At 43.8% G+C, this 20494-nt stretch overlaps 1 protein-coding gene across 1 annotated transcript in view; it reads left to right on the top strand.

Annotated features, from left to right (window-relative positions):
• Positions 1-20494, top strand: part of DNAH9 (dynein, axonemal, heavy chain 9) — a 206883-nt gene that overhangs the window by 112575 nt on the left and 73814 nt on the right. The window contains exons 52-57 of the mRNA XM_010579502.1: positions 6079-6267; positions 7616-7851; positions 10051-10173; positions 12261-12465; positions 17537-17701; positions 20092-20232. Of these exons, the coding sequence (XP_010577804.1) occupies positions 6079-6267; positions 7616-7851; positions 10051-10173; positions 12261-12465; positions 17537-17701; positions 20092-20232 (1059 nt within the window). The remainder of the gene's footprint in view (positions 1-6078; positions 6268-7615; positions 7852-10050; positions 10174-12260; positions 12466-17536; positions 17702-20091; positions 20233-20494) is intronic.

Raw genomic sequence — 20494 nt, 5'->3', positions numbered from 1 at the left:
GCTCCAAACAATGTGCAGTCTAAAAAAGAATGCAACAGCAAACAAGGGAAGAAAACTAGATATCTGTCCCATTCAGTGTCTGCTGCTGCCACATCTCCAAATGCAAAGATTTGGAAAGAGATTTGAGTGATGCTTGGAGATCTCCTAATGCTGCAAGTAGGGTCATAAATTATCTTTCTGCTGCTCCCTCACTCCCAGCCCTCTTAACCCTACCCAACTGTGCCAGAAAAACATTGGAAAAGGTGTAAAGACATAGCAGCCCCCTTAGTAGTGCATGAGCCACCTGGACAATGCTTCCCGCAGAGACCCTCCATGGCTGTTGTCTTGGGACTGGAGTGTAGATGGAGGGACTGTCACATTCAGCTTTCCAGCCTGAGGCTTGGAGTGGTGACTAGTTTGCTGGAAGGGTTTAATCTCTTGCTGCCACGCTGAGGGCTCCAACTTCCCACTTGCATGGAACTTTTTGCAACACAGCCAGAAACGCGTTGCATAGACAACTGCAGGCATGTGCCGTCCTGCTCCTGGAGTCAATTAAGCCTCGGGACCTGCAGGCAGCATTAGCCACTGATGGGCAAAGTCATCCAGACTAAATCCAGAAACTCTGTCTCTCATTTCACATGGGAGATGAGCGCAGGCTCATCTGTCTCACAGGTCTCTGCTTACTGTGGATCGTATGGAAAACAGTAGAAATGATTAGGATCAGGGATGATTTAAAAGTCTGAGCAAGGCCAGGGTTACTTCTGCTGGTGGAAATTATTAGAGTTCAGTGAAACTTGTTGGGAGAGGAGGAGTGAAGCACTCAGTCCCTGGGAAATCAGCTATCTGCCTGCGGCTGAGATAGGAGCTGCAGCAATTGTATTGTGGTTTAATAGAGAATCCATTCACTTAGAGGAGTTTTTATTTAGAGGGGAAATCTTAGCATGCTTGCTATAAGATGGAGGGAAATGCTGGAGGAGCAGGGACACCGCATCCCAGGCCATGTTGGTCACATCTCCTCCCCGCCCCATGGCCTGGGAACAACGTGAATTGAGACACTTTTGGGTTCCTTGAAGTGCTGTGCATCTGCAGGACAGAGCTGCTGTGGTGAGGAGCTGCTAGTAGGCATCATAGCTGAGGGAGCACTGAACACAGTCAGCTGTAAATGCAGACAAGAATAAGTTATGTCAGTGCCAGTTCCACTAGCTGTTTTTAAAGGCCTGGTTAGAAAGCACACAGCTTGCTACTACTGCTGTCAAAAATGGATCACTTTTGCAGTGACTATTTGCATGCCAACTTACTGTTGTGCAATGCACACTGTCTCCTGTGTCATCTCTGGCTTTGATCTAGGAATAGATCCTGACAGCCCTTACTGATGTGCAATTTATTTGACATCCAAGATGTGTCACCTATGTGACTGTGGGCAGAAATAAATTCCCAGACTTTGAAATAAACACATTTGAGGTTGTATGAAGAATACACCTAACTGAACACAGATAGTGTTGCTTTGGATTGAAAAATGAATGGGGGGTTGAAGGCAAGCTTAACTTTTACAGTGCATTAATTTTAGTTTGGCATCTCGTGAACTTTAGATGATAACCTAAGGAAGATGCTCTAGGATCCAAGGGACAGGGACCAGGGAGTGTCTAGGGATCTGTGCACCAGAAAAGGGAGGATGACTGATGGGTGATATTTGTGAGTGGATATGTGCTAATGTGGCAGATGAAATTTAGTGATGACAAATGCAAAATAATGCATGCAGGGAAAATGAACTGTAATCATGCATTTACATTGATAGGTCCTAATTGCACTATTATCACTCACAGAAGAGCTCTTGGAGTCGTTGCAGAGAGTTCTCAGAAACAGCAGCGTGGTACTCGACTGGAGGAAGAAAGGCAAATTGAATATTAGTAATTGGTAGGAAAAAATCAGGAAGCAGAAGTTAAACAATTGTTGTATCAGATCTATCGGTGCCTACGTCTTGCATGCTGAAGAGAGTCAGGTTACCCCATCTCAGAATGCTGTAGGTGACCTAGAAAAGCTACAACAAAGTATATAACCACTTCCATATGTGAAGAAAGGAAATAGATTAGGACGCTTCATTTTGGAAAAGAGACTGTGTACAGAGGATAGATGTGACAGAAGCCTATAAAATCATGAATGGTATGCAGGTGGTGAATAGGGAATGATTGTTCACTATCCCTCATTATCAAAGAGCTAAAGGTAATCAAATGAGATGGCTTTTGATTTGCTACTTGCTAAGTAAAAAGAATTCCAATGACTTCTAGTATCTGAGGTGGAAGACACCTGGGATTTCTTTAAGATACTAAAACTGGAAGTAGTGTGTAACCCAAGCAAAGGAGAAGAAAAGACCCCTAGGACATAAGTGGATAAAAAATAACCTCAGGAAATTAATGAGGGGTATATAGACACTCTACAAGTATTAGGAAAATCAGATCAATAAAGACATCTTGGTGTTAGAGGCTATGGGAGTAGTATGAGAATTGATCTCAAGGATGCTGGAGGGAAGACCTATAGGTACTTCATCTATAAAAACTGCAAAGGAAAGATAGAGGAAGTGGACATCTATGCACTGTTACTGGAGTCGAGATCAAGGATAATTTAGGTATGATCCTTAAAAGTAAGCAATAACTTAAAAGTAGTGCTTTGCTTCTTTTTCAACAAGTAGGATCACTTAAGGACAGATACGCAGACTGAGACCAGGGTCTGTCCAGCTTCAGCTGGACTCCAGCAAATGTCCAGAACAGAAGAGGAACAGAGCAGGTATATCCCATGCTGCTTGATTCCTGATATTTTCCAGCCTTTGTATGCTCCACTTCAATGAATGTTGCTATAAGATAGACCTATAAGACTGAGAACACAAAAATGGGAATTCCCACAGTTAAAGAGGAAGCATGACTGTAGTTGAAATAACTGGATGGTCTGGATATGGGAACCAGAGGAAGAGGATGAAATTCAGTAAAACAAGATGCCGACATGTAATTATGGATTTATAACAGATTGTTTCACTCTAAACCAAGAGCACATTGCCAAGGCTTTGCCCTACACATCATGTAGACCTAAGAAAGGCAGATGTGGTCCTAATCATATCAAGTGTAGGCTTTCTAGCAAGGCTAAGGGAATATCAGCATGCACTGAGATCAGGAAAAGGCACTGGGGAAACCTCTACAGCTTTGTGAGTAGAATGGTGGTTCATGTTCATGAAAGAGTAACTCAGCTGGAACAGTTTTAGGGACAGCTCTTAGGTTGAATGGGGCAAAGAAAAACTGGCCTCTCTTTCTGCTCCTGGAAGGAGACAGACTGCCCAGAAGGCAGTTTTCACTGATTTAAAGGGGCAGATTTATCAAGGCAGAAAGGCCATCAGAGGTATTTTTGCAGGTGTCTGTTAGTTCTTGTGTTCATCAGAATAATCATAAACGACCTGGATGAGATGGTGTGTAAGCAGGTCACACTGTTTCTCAATAATATGTATACAGTAATGATGGAGACTGTAAAGAATTGTAAAAATTATACCAAGTGATAGAGGTATGAAATGCCAGGTAGATAAATGTAAAGTAATGTATATTGGAAAAATTATTTTTTACTTTACATGCCCTGTAAGTGATGCTGAGCTAGTTATTATCATTCAGGAATGAAATGATGGAGTTAAGAGTTCTGTGAGTATGTGAGCTCTGTGCTCCCAGAGGCAAAAAACCCTCAACAAACCCAAAACTCAAGCCAAAATTGAATGTTAGGGTTTATTAGGAAAAGAAGAGAGAACAAACCAGAGAAAAATCACAATCTCTCTATATAAATACATTCTAAATAAATCTTGAATGTGCAGCTGTACCTCTGCCCCCTCTGCTGTACCTCAAAGGATGTAGTAGAGTGGAAAATGGCACAGAGAAGGTAACAATAAAAAGAAACTGGATAATAAAGATTACATAATTCAGTGAAGATAAAGATTGCAAGGACAATCAAAAGGCTTCTTCTGTGTGAGGAATTACTGAATAGGCTAAAGCTCTTCAACCTCAAAAGGAGACAGCAGAACGGCTATCAAGGACTTGAAATCATGAGTGGTATGGAGAAGGTGATGCGAGCATGATTATTTGCTGGTTTTCCACTGTGCAAACCTGTTTTAGCAATTGAAAAGTTCAGGCAGCACATCAAAGGATATACTTTTTTTTACAGAAAGTGTAGCTAAACTGTGTATCTCCTGACCACAGGATGCTGTAAATGCCAAAAGGTTGGTTGGTATCCACGGCAGCCTAGACTCAGTGATGGAGGAAAAAAATAATCAGTGGCTGTTAAGCACAAAGATATAAGCTCTGTTTCAGAAGGTCCTTATACCTCCAGTTGTGGGATGCTGGGAGATCATGTCAGGAACTATTCCCAGGTACTCATTTGTATAGTCTTCCCAAGTCATCTGCTAATGGCTGCTGTCATCAGACAAGATGCAGAAGGAGGTGGACCTTGAGTCTGGCTCAGTAGAGCTGTTCCTGTGGTTGTGTATTTCAGAGGGGAACTAGATCAACTTCTTTTGCTTAGCCAAGCAGAGCACAGTCCCTAGAAAATACTGGCTGTTTATGAAAGCATCTGGAAGTACACATGAGGGTGAAAGGAGAGGTGTTTGAGCTGGATGACAGTGTCTGCATGAGAACCCATGGCCTAAACTGGCCAGGAGTAAATTTGTATTGGAAATCAGAAAGTGTCTCCTAACCCTCAGAAGGTAGCAAGATCCTGCTGGAAATAGGACTTGGTCAATTTGGAGCTTGTGATGGTGGAATTCAATGAGGATCTGGAGGTGGGGCCTTCCCATCCTGGGGACCTGCCTTCTGCATATCAGTTTAAGATGGCAAAATAACCCAGTTTAGGGGAGTGAGTTATTCAAGGTGTTCATAAGGTTTATCATAGGGCTTTGTGTTAGAGCTGGTCCTATTTAACAGTGACCTAGAAGAAGGAGACAGTGTCATATTAGTCACATTTGCAGCACCCCCTATTCAGGGAGGTTTGCAAAAGGGAAGGATATAGGGGAATTTTTAATAAAAATGAGAAATATGAGAAATAACCCTAAGCTCATGTGGACTGTATACTGAAGAAGAAATATAGGAAGTGCTGGTTGGCCCTGGTAACAAAGGCCTGTGAGTAGAGGGGATCTGTACGTTACAGGGATGTTTCCAGAGCACCTTGATCACAGGAGAGAGATTGTGAATTTGACCATAAAGTTTGGCATTCTCAATCTCAAAGCCATGAGGCCAACTTAAAACTGTTTTGGGTTTTTTTGGCTTGTGAACCTGAAGGATGCATTCCATTCATATTTCCAAGCTGTGTTTCTCAGTTAATAGAGCTAAAGTTTTCTCCTAAAAAAATATATATATAATAAAAGGGAGGGGTGGGTGGTCAGGATATCTCTTATAATCACAAGACATCAGGAATGAGGGACCAATGGTACTCTGAAAAGTACCAATGGTCGAGGAAATTGTCCGTGCATGTAGAGATATCTTATTTTACAAAGAGATGTCGTACCGTCTTCAAAGCTGGTAAGCCCCCAGTTGGACTGTTTGTGCATTGGATGCTCATGAAAAATGTCTATGAGGAAGTGTTTTCTGGACAGAGCCTTAAGGGAAAGAAAAAAGTAGACCCAAGGGAATTGTGATCAAAATCCCATCTACCTGGGGTAATAATAAATTGTGTGAAATAGCTGAAGGTTGTAGCTGTTGGAGAGGAGTGCTCTGAGAGAGGATGTGTGAGAGCAACGATGTGTGCGTCTGTGGCATAAGGCAATTAACAACTGATGGGCTGCCTCAGCAATCCTTATGCAGATACCTTTATGTGAATTCCTGCTGGGGAAGTGATGGATCCTCCCTTGATGATTCTAGAGGAGTTGTGGAGCAGACAGCTTGGATTTGACTGCAGGACCAGTCTTTCACTGAATGGGATGGGAAGGCAGTTAGCAAAGTAACTGTTGAATATTGCCATCCCCAGGTTTTAAACTTTAGCAAGTGACAGTTGACATGAGGAACAAGGTATTGGACATGGCCAGATCCTGAGGTATTGTTTAAAGAACCACTGTAATGGTCAGTTTGACTTGGGAAATTGTAGGTTGGGGGACTCGCCTCTGAGAATGTGAGATGGGCTGAAGCTGTGAAGGACTTCAAACAGCAACAGAGCACCTTGTGTGGAGACGTCTTGCTGATTACGGCCTTCGTCTCCTACCTGGGCTACTTCACCAAGAAATACCGTCAAGACCTCCTGGATGGAATCTGGAAGCCATATTTGCACCAGCTAAAAGTAAGCCCTGATTTCTCTGAAAAGCTGTTGTTACTGGAATTAACATGGCCATAAATTTTGATGTCCACAGGGGATCCCACAAGTGAGGGGATCCCCCAAATAAGGGGCATCCCTGTGTCCCCACTAAGTTGGATTGAGGAGCAAAACGTAGCCACACTTGATTTACTCCTCTCTGGGGAAGATGTTGCATTGTCCTTGCTCTGTGCAAGTCACCCGATTCTTGCATGTACAGAGGAAAATCCCCAATGCAGCAACCCAAACATGGAGCCCAGTACCAATGCTGTGCTGTTTTAACACACAGGGATGTGTGTGTCAGGGATGGCCTAGAAAGAGGGAGGTAGTATGGAGAAGGAACTGCTTGGAGCAGGCAGAGCTCACTGCCAGCTTCCTAGTAGGCTTGGAAAAACTCCATATGGTTCTTCATGCTGGACACAAGCTCTGTTCACGCTGGCCATGCCTCTCAGCTGGGTTTACCCACGCCTTGCTGTTTGGACCAGATGGAGACCATTGTGCTTCAAACTTGTTTAATATTTCACTAATTTTTAAGAGGTCCTCTCATACATCAGTAAATGCAAGCTCTCAGTCTCCCGCAGGACTGAGCTTTTGCACATCAGTACAGTAACTGGATGTTATAAATCCTGGTGAAATGCCAAGAAGCTTTCAAATAAGATTTCAACAGGGCAGTGATGCCCAAATCAAAAAGCTGAGAAAATCAGCAAGTTCCTTAGAATGAGAGAGGAAAAGCTTCATTCTGCATTTCATAATACTAAGCCAAAAATTTAGTTAAGAACAGCAATATTGTTCCAAAAATGACCTGACTCTGTGCTTAGAAATTTCAAGGAAGTGCCTGTATTTCTAATGGAGAATTAAAGGCCCATTCTGCTCACAAAACTGGCACAAATAACTTTCTGGTTCTCACACCCAGAAATGGCCTCCCATGTCAGAGGAGTGTTTCTGGAACTGCTAATGCTGTTTTGCAACACAACAGCAGGCTTACGAGGGTGTTAATTATATTCTTCCAAGCTGTCATCTCAGAGAGCTTGTACACAGCAGAGCGTGATCTGAGTCTGCTTGGCTGGGCTGTGGCCCTTTGGGGTGCTTAGTGCTCTGCAGGCAAAAATCTTTGGGTTGCTTGCATAATTTGTGTTCATTTGCAACAGGATTGGGAAACGATACTAGATCAAAACTATCCTGTAGAATGGGAAGCCACTGATAAATATGACTTACCAGTTTTTAATTAAGCTAACTTTTCTTGAAATATTTTTCTTGCTCATCTCTGGAATATGTTGCAAGTTGCACTCGCCACTTTTTGCTGATACACTAGGAAGCATTTCTCCTCTCCTCCCAGGTGCCAATCCCTGTAACTCCATCCCTCGATCCTCTGACCATGCTGACAGATGATGCTGATATAGCGGCTTGGCAGAACGAGGGCCTGCCAGCTGATCGGATGTCCACTGAAAATGCCACCATCCTGACCAACTGTGAGCGCTGGCCCCTCATGGTGGATCCCCAGCTGCAGGGTATCAAATGGATCAAAACGAAGTATGGAGAAGACCTCCGAGTAATCCGAATTGGGCAGAAGGGGTAAACATCAGCCTTATCACATAATAATACCTTTTAATGGTTATCTGCCTGTCATATTTGATGAACAGTGTATATTTAACCGCAGCCATCTGAGCCAATTACATTGAGGAAAACCCTCAAATGTATTTGTGCATCAGCTGCTTATTCATTACCAAAATGATAGAGATTTCTCATTAAATAGAGGGTTTGTTTAGTGCTTGTCTCAGTTACCATAGAAACTCCTCTGAAACTGAGAATGGAGAGAGCTGTGTGCTGGAGGCTGAGTTACATGTAAGGCTATGGCATCCTCCATCGGGCTCATCCTATGTGTCGTGTCCTGACTCAGTTTCACCCAGGAGGGTGAGTAGGGCTTCCTACATCTTGGAAGAAGAGAGAGGGCCTGGGTACGGAGGGTGAAGCTGCCATGAGGGTCACCATGCCCTGAAGACCAGCTAGGTTAAGTCTGCTCCCACACTGGCACCAGCTAGGAGGTTCTCATTGCAGCACCCCTGCATTGATCTGGCTAAATCTTTTATGGGAAGGCTTTTCCGCTCCTGGCTTTTACCTCCAGTCAGTGCACAGGCCAGTCTTCTGCTACCTCAGTTTGCACCTATTTCTACTCACTAGTGAGGAGTCCCATCTGGGATGGAACAGACCCAGAGTCAAATCCCTGCTTGGATATGAGTGCTGAGATTATTTTTTTTTAATACAGAGCAAAGCATTAAGCGACAGGCGAGAGTGACCCCAGCTTGGTGCTTGCAAATTCTTGTAGCTTTGGAGATGTCTTGGGGTTGCCCAAGTTGTTTTGCTGGTGCCTCCTCTGCTTTCCTCAAAGAAAATAACAAGAATTTAATAGATTTGATCTTTTGTGGGATGAAAATACAGCTCATTATTCACTAGAGCAAATTTCTGTTTCCTGGCCAACCTGGTCACCATGCCTCGCAGTTATTCAAAGCAGTCTGTGAAAAAGTAAGGATTCCAGAGGAGGCACCTAAATAAAAATCTCCAGAATGGAACAAGAATAGACCCTGTAACATTCATATGCTGCCATTACAGCTTGCTGTGCAAACACAGCATCTCTTTTTCCCCTCCCTCCCCAGCCATACACCAGGCTGGCAGATACTCTAACAGGGGATTTAGTGTGTTGCTGTGATCTCAGGGCCGTTGGCTAAAAACATCATTCACTGCCCCATTATAGTAAACACAGGAGTGTTTCATCATCTGGGAAATGGTGCTTCTTTGCTTTCAACTGCTTTAAGAGTTTTAAACCCACATCCCTCTCTCCTTCAGGAAAGGGCCATTTGAGCAGCTTTGGAGGCAGCTGCTGTCATTCTCTCTGACTGTTTCTTTGTATAAAATATTCCTAGACTCAGAAAAATGGGGGCTGCTTATCAAGGATGGGGTTTGCATTGTGTCAACCAGTTCCTTTAAAGGTTAGACCTAAAAGTCACTCTGAACTTCTTGTCTGAGATTTTTCTGTTGCCTCTTTGGGTCCCAAACTCTCTAGCTTAGACAAGGAACCTAAATTTTAGCTAGTGGAGTTAGCTGGAGTGATTCAGTGCAGCAGTGCTGGTGCAACAGCACCCAGAGCATCCTCACTGCCCACCCAGGGCCCTTCTCTCCTCTTTACAGAGAAGTAAGTTATGTGAAGTGCAGAGCAGCCCTGAAGGAGAGAGCACAAGCACTTGACCCTGCCCTTCCCAAAAAGCATCCCAATGCAGAGCATCCCCATTTTACAGTTAGGCACTGGGCAAAGGAGTCCAATTCTCTCATGAGGAAAGAAGCTGTCCTAAATCTGACACTAAACCCTGGGCAAAATGGAGCTGAAACATGCTTTTTGTCCTTGCTTTTATGCAAGATTAACTGCACCAGTGGGTTCTGGGGGAAACAAAGTATTTGCTAAAAATAACTCCAAGCTGTCCCATCTTTGTTCACTGATGCTCACGCTCTTTTCTTGGGAAAGAGGACGCAGTTGTTATTGCTTGCCCTTGCGAGGTCTGAGACCTGATTCTCTTTGTTGGACAGCGAAGAGTCTGCCAGTGCCACTTTCTGCACTGAATGTTGACACCATCTTACCCCTCTTTCTCACTCACAACTGCTGGCATGTGCATGTAGCTGCCATCACAGTGTGGAGCACCCCTCTGTCCCGCATGCATCCTCCTTGCTGCAAAGCATCACATCCAGCCTTGCTGTGGTGGGTACCAATGCTGTTCCCCACAGGTATTTGGACATGATGGAACGAGCCCTGGCTGCAGGAGAACTGGTTTTGATTGAAAACCTGGAGGAATCCGTGGATCCAGTTTTGGGGCCCTTACTGGGGCGAGAAACAATCAAGAAAGGAAGGTGAGCTTCAGGGACGTTTAATGGCATGTGTGAATGGTTTCTTTGTGCTGTTGTGCTTTTTGTTCCTGGCCTCAAATTGTGGGTGTTCATATACAGCAGCACTAACATCCTGCCTTCAGAAGTGAGGGCATTTTAAATCAGGCAATCATAGGTAATTCAGTCATAGGATGGCTTTGAAATAAACCTAGATTTTTCATTTTGTTGGACAGTGTCATTCAAACCTCATGTAAAAGAGACCTGTAATTCTCCTTTTGTATAGTGACCTTGGTGTCTGTAATTGGCTATCCTGACACTGAATTATTACCAAAATAGCTATTGCTGTTGTGAAGAAAAAGTAACCTTGAGTTTTAGCAAACACTGTGCACCGCTTAGGAATGCAGCTACAGGTTTAAGCACTAAGAATATATAAGTGTTTCTTAATGAGATCAAGTTCTTCATGGCAGCTGCTGGTTACCTTCCAGCTGAGAAGAGGTCAGTGAGAGGGGCAGCAAAGGAGTTCACTTTTTCCTTCTTTCTATATGTAAAGTAAAATAAGCACATTTTAATGTGTGCTCAAATAATGGCAACAAATAAAACCTCGTGTTAAGTGCTGAACTTGATTCAGGGACTCTTTTGATGTTGTTTTTGCTGGCTTTCGCAGAGTGGAGTCATCTGCCTTTAGGAGGATGCGTGTCGTTCGGGCTTTTAAAAGTGTCTGTTGCCAACAGCTTTGCCACTTGCAGGAGCCCGGCATGGGCTGACCTCTGTGCCTGCTGCAGTGCCTCACAGCACGGTCCTACTCTTGGCTTTGTGCAGTAAATAACAAAAAGCCTGTTAAACTCTGCCTTTCACATTCCTTAAGTTCTTTGAGGATTGTTTCCTGAGGTGCCTAAAATATCCTAGGATGATGCAAACTGCTGGGAAAGGCAAGCTGTGTGGAAAGTTTGCAGGGGAAAAGGGTGGCTGATGGTGGGTTCAGCTGCAGGATGGAGGGAAAGGATCATTTCAGAGGGAATGACAGTCCCAGTGAAGGGGATTGCAATGTTTGAAAGCAGAGATGGGGGTACAGCAGAAGTGGTGGGACTCCTGAGCCCCCCTACAGTGAAAAACCCAGACATCCCCTTTTGGGATTGTATGTTTCTGCTCTCAAAACTCCCTATGAATTCACTTGTTTCCTAAGAAAGGGAAAATAAGTCACAAATCAAATAAAATTCCACAGGTTTCATGTTTTCCAGGACATGAGCCCAGACTCCACAGACAGATGCTGGTAGTCCCAGAGCAAGAAGGTTTTTTGAAGTTGGGGCTCTCGGCAGTATTTCTGGGTGCTGCTGTGAGCTGCGCGTGCTGCGTGATTTCTCTCTGCCTCAGTTTCACAGCTGTAAAAACAATTGAGGTGGCCAAGAGGACACCTAGTGAGCTGATGTTTGACTGGAAAGTGTATTCAAATTCCTGTGGTAACACCACTGTTCCCATAACAGTCCAGCTGCATCCCTGAAAGCATTTCCAGTTTCTCTTTTCCTCTGGCTCCCATGGGCTTTGTTAAACTTGGTTTCAGAGCGTGTTGACTCTTGAGGTGTCTGTAAATTTTAGACTTGATGTCAGAAATGCAGAACAGGAGAAGGCTGGGTTTCCTGAGTGGTGTTACCTCCCAGGAATGGCAACCAGCTGCTCTCCTAATCTGGCTTCACTGCTCAAGCTCAGTGCAACCACAGAGTTGGCCTTATCTGACTAGGCAATTTTAGCTGTGGCTAAGTAAAATCTCAATGCTGAGAGGCTTTTCCTCCATGTAACTCCAACTTTAGGTAGAATACAGCCTCTGTTAAAATCAAGGAGGGTTCATGGTTGAACTGGCCATCCTGCTGCTGGAAACCGTGACCCTTCTCAAGTAGGATCCAAAATTTGGGGGCAACTATCTGGGGTTTTTATCCTAAAGCAGAAGTGATTCAGGTGTGTCCAATTTTAAGTACTTTTTTGCTTTAATAGTGATTTCTCTGTGAAGAGTGCAAAGTCCCATGCTGGTAGATGCCATTGACTGATACCACCATTTGTCTTTGGGTGAAATGTCCTGGAAGAGACGTGCACTCATGCTCCTTTTGCTCTAATTTCAGGTACATTAAGATTGGGGATAAGGAGTGTGACTTCAACCCTGCTTTCCGTCTCATCCTCCACACGAAGCTGGCAAACCCTCATTTCCAACCCGAGCTGCAGGCACAGTGCACCCTCATCAACTTCACTGTCACGCGAGACGGCTTGGAGGACCAGCTGCTTGCGGCAGTGGTCAACATGGAGAGGCCTGACTTGGAAGAGCTTAAGGTCAGTAGCTCAGAGTTTACACTGGGAGCAAGTATAAATAATAATAATAATAATAACATTAATAACTATAATAATAAATAACCATCATTATTGTTATTTAAAACAAACAGCATTTCATGTGGAAGGTTGCAGAGATTGCTGAGCTCATCATAAAATCAGGTGATTTCCCTTGACCGACAAACATTGAGGAATTTTTTTCTTCAGTCTTTTGTTTTCTTAGTATTTTGGGAACACTTAGACGGCAATTTCAAGTTTTTTCTCCAAAAATTTGGGAGATTTCTTTTCCTACTCCTCTTGCAAATGGAAACTGAGATTCTCATTATATCGGGTTTTTCTGGACTTCACAGATTTAATTTTAGAGGTAGGATTAATCTCACTCAATTTTAGGCATTTATGGTATAAGATTCCCACTGTAAATATTGTGAGGTTGGTAATGAAATTTTTCTGTTCTGGTTCTTCCTCCCACTTGATTGTAACAGACCAAAATGTTCTCTCTCTCTCTCTCTTAATAAGTATGGCTTCAGCTTGAAGATAATTTTTTACAGAAAATCCTTTGTTCTAATAGCACATTTACCAATGTAACAAATATGTATAATACTAAATATTTACTGAGAATGGGAATAAATTTACTGCACATGTTCAGTCAGGCCAGGCCAGTTTTGTAATAAACTTTTCATTTAATGAGGTTCTAAAGTACGTTAGCTGTGCAGCCTTAATGATGCATTTAGTTTTAACCAGACTCATGTGCTAACGAGCCAAAAGATGGCATCAAAAATACATAATGAACTGATTTAATGTGTAAGCCATGGCTATCTCACTGGGACTGTGAGAGACCCAAAGCCTCTTGATCAGGCACCCGTAGCACACGCTCAGCACTGGGTTGCAAATGCTACAAACAGCCGCTTTCCTTTGCTGATTTGCACTGAAGGGAGCTGGGGGGCTGACAACGATTAGCATACTGGTGTCATTAACTGCTGTTATGTTAAGGACCGTTTCTCTTAGCCTCGGCAGCATCGCTGTTAATGGTTGCTGTCACAATAAGAAAGGCAAATTCAATATCATGTGCAGTCAACAAATCTACAATTAGGCTCTGAAAATTAGTAACTCAAAACCAACAGCACTTCCCTTCCATGCTGTAAAAGAACTGCGTATTAGAAAACAGTGAAAATGATGTGAATTGGGGATCGCATGTTTTGAAGTCCCTGCTTCTTCAGGGCGGGTGTGTTGTGGGAGAAAGAGGTTGGGCACAGGACCAGGGAAATGCGTCCCTGGGTGCCAGCTGTGCTACCAGCTGTGGGGGATGTGGGGCTGTAATCTTGCTTCAGAACGCACTAAGCAGATACAGATTGGTGTGGGATGTAATTTTCTTGTCGTTTAAGAATATTTAAGACTTTTTTTTTTCTCCATATCACCACAGCAAGGTAATATCAGAGCCCACTATCTTTCCTCTCCCTCTCATCTACTTTGCTCCTGCTACAGTCCTGCTGCCCCAGCAGGTATCAGGGAGAAGAAAACCAGCCTGGTATTCAAGATGTTCTGCTGAATGGGGAACAGTCAGTCAAAAAAAATCTCTTCCATGCTGGGATAAAAGCAGAGACTTCTCTCCTTAGACATGGTGAGAGGGGCTGGCAATGGCTGCAGGTGCACTGACCTCTGCGGATGACTGCTGGCCAGGGGCCCAGTACCTTCTTCTGCCCCTGGTCTATTTACTGATGTGAAAAAAGCCACTAAGGCTGTTGTCTGATAGCTGTGGGGAGCTCCTTGAAGACACAGATTTGAGTCTTTGGATTCCCCAAAGGTGAGGCTACTTCTCTAGGTGTGTTTTAATCCATCCTCTCTACCCTGGGACAAAAGGGACAGAAGTTTGGTGTCTGGGGAAGGTTTAGGGCTCTGGCTCATGAGCAGATGGAGGTGACTGCTACTGTACTGCACAATAGTTACTGAGCTCAAAATCTTTTTATGGGCAAAGATGGAGCCTAGAATTTATTGTTAGTAACTTAATCAAAATTCATCAAACAGCTATTATTAATCCAATTACAATAACAGTAACATTTTCTAAATGTTTTCTCAACACAGTCTGTTTCCATAATCTTTTTCTTCATTGATTCCCAGTTATTCAGTCTTTCTGTTCCTCCTTATCTTTGAAGCTATCTTTATCTGATTCACAGGATTCCACTCCTGTTACAATGGGTGTTCGGAGTCTGAGACCACATTTGCACTCTACCATATTTTGGTTCTAGAGACAGATCAATCTATCCAGAATAACTACTTACTCTGACTCTAAATTAAAGCCAGGCTAAAACAGGTTAAGGCAGTAGTGACCTGGCTGTGAGACAATCACAGCTAAGAGAAGCTGAAAACAGTTTAGGCCAAGGCAAGCAAAGCCAAGTCCTGAGACCTTCCCTCTCAGGTCAATACAAAACTTCTGGCCTTTACTAGTCTCATTTGCAATTTCCTTTTGCAAGGATGACTGTGGTCCACATAGTCTCCCACCTTCACCACACGTCACTGTTTGGACTGAAATGTCTCAAATGGCATTTGCATCAAATTAATTGTCTGTTTAGTGCTGAGAACAGCTGTAGGAAGGATATTTTGGCAGCTGTGTCCCAAGCTATAGGTCGATAAGCCATGAGTTAGGGTCCTGCCTTGCTGATTCAGTGGGTAAGGTGTGTGTGAAAGTCCCTGCACATTTAGTCTGTGATGGACAGTGTTGAAGTTCTTCTCCAGTAAAGAAGGTGCTTTGCAGGAGTGCACTGAAAATATAGGGATTATTTTTTTTTTCTCTGGTTTGTGATATTAAAATAATACAATAAAAGCAGCAGAAAGGACAAGGGGAGGAAGGTGGCTACTGTGGCTGAGCTAGGAAGGGGTTGGTAGTGAATCCTGCAAAACTGGCCTGTAACTCTGGTGAACTTTTTTTGTTTGTTTGTTTTCATGGAATAAAATTTTGAAGGCTCTTGGAGTAACCTGTTTCCCAGAAGCAGCACTGTTATATATCAACTGTGAAATAACAGATAATGAGCTCCACTGCAAAAATAAGAAATGATGACCTTGCTACTGCTGAAAACAATAGCATGATAAAGCTGCAACAGATGGAGGCTGTTGTGGGGAATACAGCATTGTATGCACTTCTAAGGGTGCGCTTCAGAAATTGCGTGGTGATTGCAAGCTATTGGAGCAAAAATCACACACATCCTCATTAATAACTCCAGGGCTTACAGTCCATGGTCTGGAATAATAGTTTGCAAAATGTCGTTTTTCAAGGCATGCTATGCTTGAATGACAGGAATGCACAAAATTAGGCATGTTAGTTTTCTGTTTCAAGACTTGTAAAATATTTACCACCATGGGCAAACTCCTCTGTGTAATGCCTACAGAACAGGCCTTTAAAAACAGCCATTTATAGCTGAAATACCAATAAAAGGCATGCTTCAGTGCACACTCTGCTGAATACTTGGGTTGACATTAACATAGAATGAGTGTGTGTGCAGCAAGTATATGAAATTTCAGCCCAAATATTGAAAGATGACTTATTAATGAAAGAGTTAGTTAATCTGCTTGAAAACCTCTGATAACAGAGCAAATACTGCTGGCTCCCTTATGTGTTGTGGGATTCAAAGAGACATAGGGTCACATTTCCCATTTCTGAGGCTCTTCCAGACCCCGTAGGTGGTTGGAAGGTGTGGGTATGTTTTCCAAAAGCTGTCTTTGGAGCATTAAATCACTTGGTGTATGACATTGAATCTTGTCATGTGCCAGTCACCGTGGCCCAGAACTTGTCTCAATTCCACGTGCACCACGTCTGCTACTTCATGGAGCTGGCTGTTTTTTGCAGGGCTATAAAACCCGCTTTTGCAAGTTTCTTGAATTTCTTGGTTGTGTCACTTAAATACAGTCTGAGGATTTAAAGCTGTGTGTCACACAGTAGTGTTTTACGTACCAGGGTGTTAGCGATTGACTTCATTTATGTAGAGAATAGTCACCAGGCTTATATCTTAGCAGCATCCAAATGAGATGGACAGCTTTCGCACAGGATGTTTTCTGTGATAACGCTAAAAATAAGCATTCACAATAGGACCATGTAGCGGAATAACGTAATATACCTGAAATCCAGGAAAAATGCCATTTCCCTCAGCAAACGTAGAATAGGGCAATCACATTTCATGGGAGAAAGCCTATTCTGGAGGATCAGTTCAAAAAGGAGGTGGATGAGAGTCTTTGTTTCCACCATGAACAGCGTTAATGACTGGTATTTCTGCAGAAGAGAGGGAAATGGAACAAGTGTCTGGGGAAAATGGAGTGGATATTTCACATAAATTGGAAGAATTTTCACTATAATTCAGAAAATCTGCCCTTGAGGCAAGAAGGTTGTTACTGGTCTGTACCTGCTAGGCTGTCTTTGTGCTGAGTTTGCAAATCCTTTGGCAGGGGGACTTTGTCTTTGCATGTACAGCTTCTAGCATGGTAAGCCACTGGTCCCAGTGAGATCTCAAGGCCAGAATACAAACAGGAGCAGCAATCAAGTGAGGCTGTGATTTTGCCCTCAGTTCTGAGCCTGAGATGCGTTGTACTCATCTCTGGACCCAAGTGAACTTGCTGCTGGTTTTGCTATCAGGTTTCAACTGTGTGGTCCTCGTTGCTGGTGTGACTGGTGTTGGTGTGTAGTGGCAAGTGCAGGGGTTCACCAGGAGTGGTGAGAAGCAGCAGGGGCTATCCAGGCTGACTTCAGCCCAATAGATACTTCTAAGACAGAGGTGCAGAAGATATATTTGAGATGGGGGATGAAGGTCTTTTCCTCCTGATTAATTTCCAGAATTTTAATACGTTCCTAGTGAAAGGGCTTAGTTCTCCTGGTGCTTTCTGTGCTGTTCAGGGTTTCTCTGAGTTGATGGCTTGTTGGATATGGAGTGATCAAAGAGTTCTGCCGATGCCCAGGAGTTGCAGAGAGCAGGAGTAAGCAATATTGGACTATGGCAATTGTCAGTTAGAAGCCTGTTCCCATATCAAGGTAGTTAATCTTTATTTTACCATGTGTTTTGTGGCTAAAACTTTCTGAATTTATTATTTGCAGTCAGATCTCACAAAGCAACAGAATGGATTCAAAATCACCTTGAAAACATTAGAGGACAACTTGCTCTCCCGGCTGTCATCAGCATCTGGGAACTTCCTGGGAGACACAGCATTGGTGGAGAACTTGGAGATCACTAAACAGACGGCTGCAGAAATTGAAGAGAAGGTACAAAGATAGTGATAGCCTAGAGAAAAGCATGTGTGTGATGTTATCTTTAAGGATTTCTGGGTGGAACGTAACTTCTTTACTCTGCCCATGTCTGCCCCTTCTGCTGAGTAGAGAATAGAAAGTGGTATAAATTGAAGCGCTCTCCATTCTGGACAGCTTCAGGCCATTTAGTTCTTTGGAGCTTTTGTATGTTAAATGGCCTATTTAAGACCAAGAGAAAACGTCAGTGCCTGATGTAAAGACAATAAAATTTACACACTGTATCAAGGCAGCTTTAAACTGTTCCAGCATAATCTTGAATACATCACACTTCCTCAATTAAACTGGATTTTAGTACTGACCGGGGACTGGAATCTGTTGAGTTTGCGATCTTGAGTAAATCTGCAAGAACTTGGGTATTTCATACCCTTCCATTCCTTAGAGTATAAATCAGCGTTTGTATTAGCTGTGCAGTGTCAGCATTGCCACCTACCTAGTTCACCTTGCTAGCTAAATGGGGTTGGTTAAATGCACACTCTGCCACTGAGGGAATTTGAGAAGTGTGGTTGTCATACCAGGATTGCTATAGGACTCCTATATAGGCATTCTCAACTGCTTCCTTCTGCAGTCCTGCCATCTTCACAGCCCACACTCGTCCTCCTCTAGCTCACTGGCCCATGCTGCCTGGATAAGTTACCCATGTGCTGGGGTTGGGCTGGAACTGCCTCTCACTTCCCAGTGCTGTAGCCCCAGCAACCAAGAAACTAAGTGATCCTCCACATTAAAAATAGAAATTATTTCTGCTAGCCATATGTGGTACATCAGATGCATTCAGCTCCCTAAGGAGGGTTTGCTTGAACCCCCAAAGGGGATGTTGAAGGGATGTTTTCACCTGGCAAGCTTGGCATCTCCCTCTTGAAGTAGGTGTTCCTGAGGTGCTTCAATTTCTAAACAAGTTGTGGTCGTAAAGCTGGTCACTGCCAGCTCTGTGGCAATAGGGATGAATTTTGGAGTTTGCACATGGTTTTTATGAGTTTGGTACCCACATGGAAAGCTGTCTCAGGGCCCCGTTAGAGGCTTCTCAGGTCAATCCTTACTCTGTTTTTTGTCTGTCTACCCAAAGAAAAATGTTCAGCCAACATTTTCCTTCCTATGGAAGTCCTCCCTGTTCTATTTATGGAAAGCAACTGTCTTCTCCACCTCTGGCTTTTACTTTACTGGATTTATTAATCGTTTTGGGAATGGGATATCTAAAAGTTAGTTGCCTAAGTCAAAGCTAGACTCTGGGCTCCCTTTGTAGTCAGTGGAGAGACATGGGTGCTGTCAAAAGGGAGACTCATCTGATGTAGACAGGTGATTTGTGGCCTATGCAGATGCTTGTTTCTGCAGTAGATGGTGAAGCTGCTCTTTGGGGTCGCAGATATTACAGTCCATCATTGCTCATAGGGATGTGCAAACAGACTAATCCCACAGATCCCAACATACGTTGGGTGCACACAACAGATTAAGGCTCAGTCTGTGCTTCGTTGGGAAAGTTTGATGTGCCCCAGCCAGATGTGCTCACACCAGCTCAGGTCACGACAGAGGGAGACCCAGTGGCGTGCATTTCGGTGGGGGCTGTGGCATGCCCTCATGGCTTGTACAACGTGTGCTGAGCCCTTTTCTGCCACATCCCCGTTGCATGGTTTGCTGAGCTAGCTGGATCAGCACTGGCTCAGCAGCATGTGGCTGTGTTGCAAGACACTTATGACTGTACATAGCCAGAGTCTAAAATAATCCCCAAGAGGCTTGAGGATGTCACTTCATGCTGCTGAAGTGGAATGAAAGAATGAACAGGACTGAGACAATAATGGGGTGATGTATCTGCCAAAAGAATTTTCACCATGTCCATCACAGCAGACACCTGGCCAGCAAGGTAGGGGTGTGTTAAATGCTCGTGAGGAAAGACAGCAAAGAGCTGTTATAAATTAGCAGTTTTCAGCCTTGGGGAAAGCTGCCTCAAGAGCAGCACTAAGTCTGTTCAGCCCTGTGTTATTAATGACCTGCACAGGAAGGGGGGTAATTAGAAGGAGAAACTCATTGATGAGAAAAACCAATTCCAGTTAGTAAAGAGCAGGGATCCTAGTGAGAAGCCTGGAGGGGGCTCAGGAAAACAGAGGATTGGGCAACAGGGTGGTAAATGCAGTTAAATGGAGAATGTGCCAGAGGAAGGGGGTGGTGGGAGCAGGTGGCTCAAGCCTGGCTGCACTATGGTTCAGAGGGCAGAGGCTGGTCCCTGTAGTGGTCGCATGCAGGTTGCCCACTGCTTGGCCTGACGTCTTTGTGGCAGATGTCAACGCTCCCCTGGGCTGCGTACTCAATTTGCAAAGATGTTTTCACAGTAATTTTGTTCTGTGTTTTCCTCCCAGGTCCAGGAGTCTAAGGTGACAGAAACCAAGATTAACGAGGCCAGAGAGCACTACAGGCCCGCTGCCGCGCGGGCCTCTCTGCTGTACTTCATCATGAATGACCTCCATGCCATCCATCCCATGTACCAGTTCTCTCTGAAGGTACTGTCCCCATGAGCTGTGGGCCATACTGCTGCTTCTCTCTCTTACTGAGGTTCAAAGTCATCATCTTGGGCCTCTTGGGGGTATTTGAACTCCCAGAAAAAAAGGTGATCTAACTGAAAACATTCTGCTGATCTGGTTTTATGGAGAAGTTTCCTGTAATTTATTCCTTTATATGTCTTCTTAACATACATTACTCTTAAGTTGTGTTGTGATAGTGTTTAGTGCTCATTGGGAAAGATTTATCCCAAACTCACTGCAA

This window comes from Haliaeetus leucocephalus, unplaced genomic scaffold, assembly GCF_000737465.1.
Source record: "Haliaeetus leucocephalus isolate CR32 unplaced genomic scaffold, Haliaeetus_leucocephalus-4.0 Scaffold657, whole genome shotgun sequence".
Classification (NCBI taxonomy): domain Eukaryota; kingdom Metazoa; phylum Chordata; class Aves; order Accipitriformes; family Accipitridae; genus Haliaeetus; species Haliaeetus leucocephalus.
This window is presented reverse-complemented; position numbering and strand designations above follow the sequence as displayed.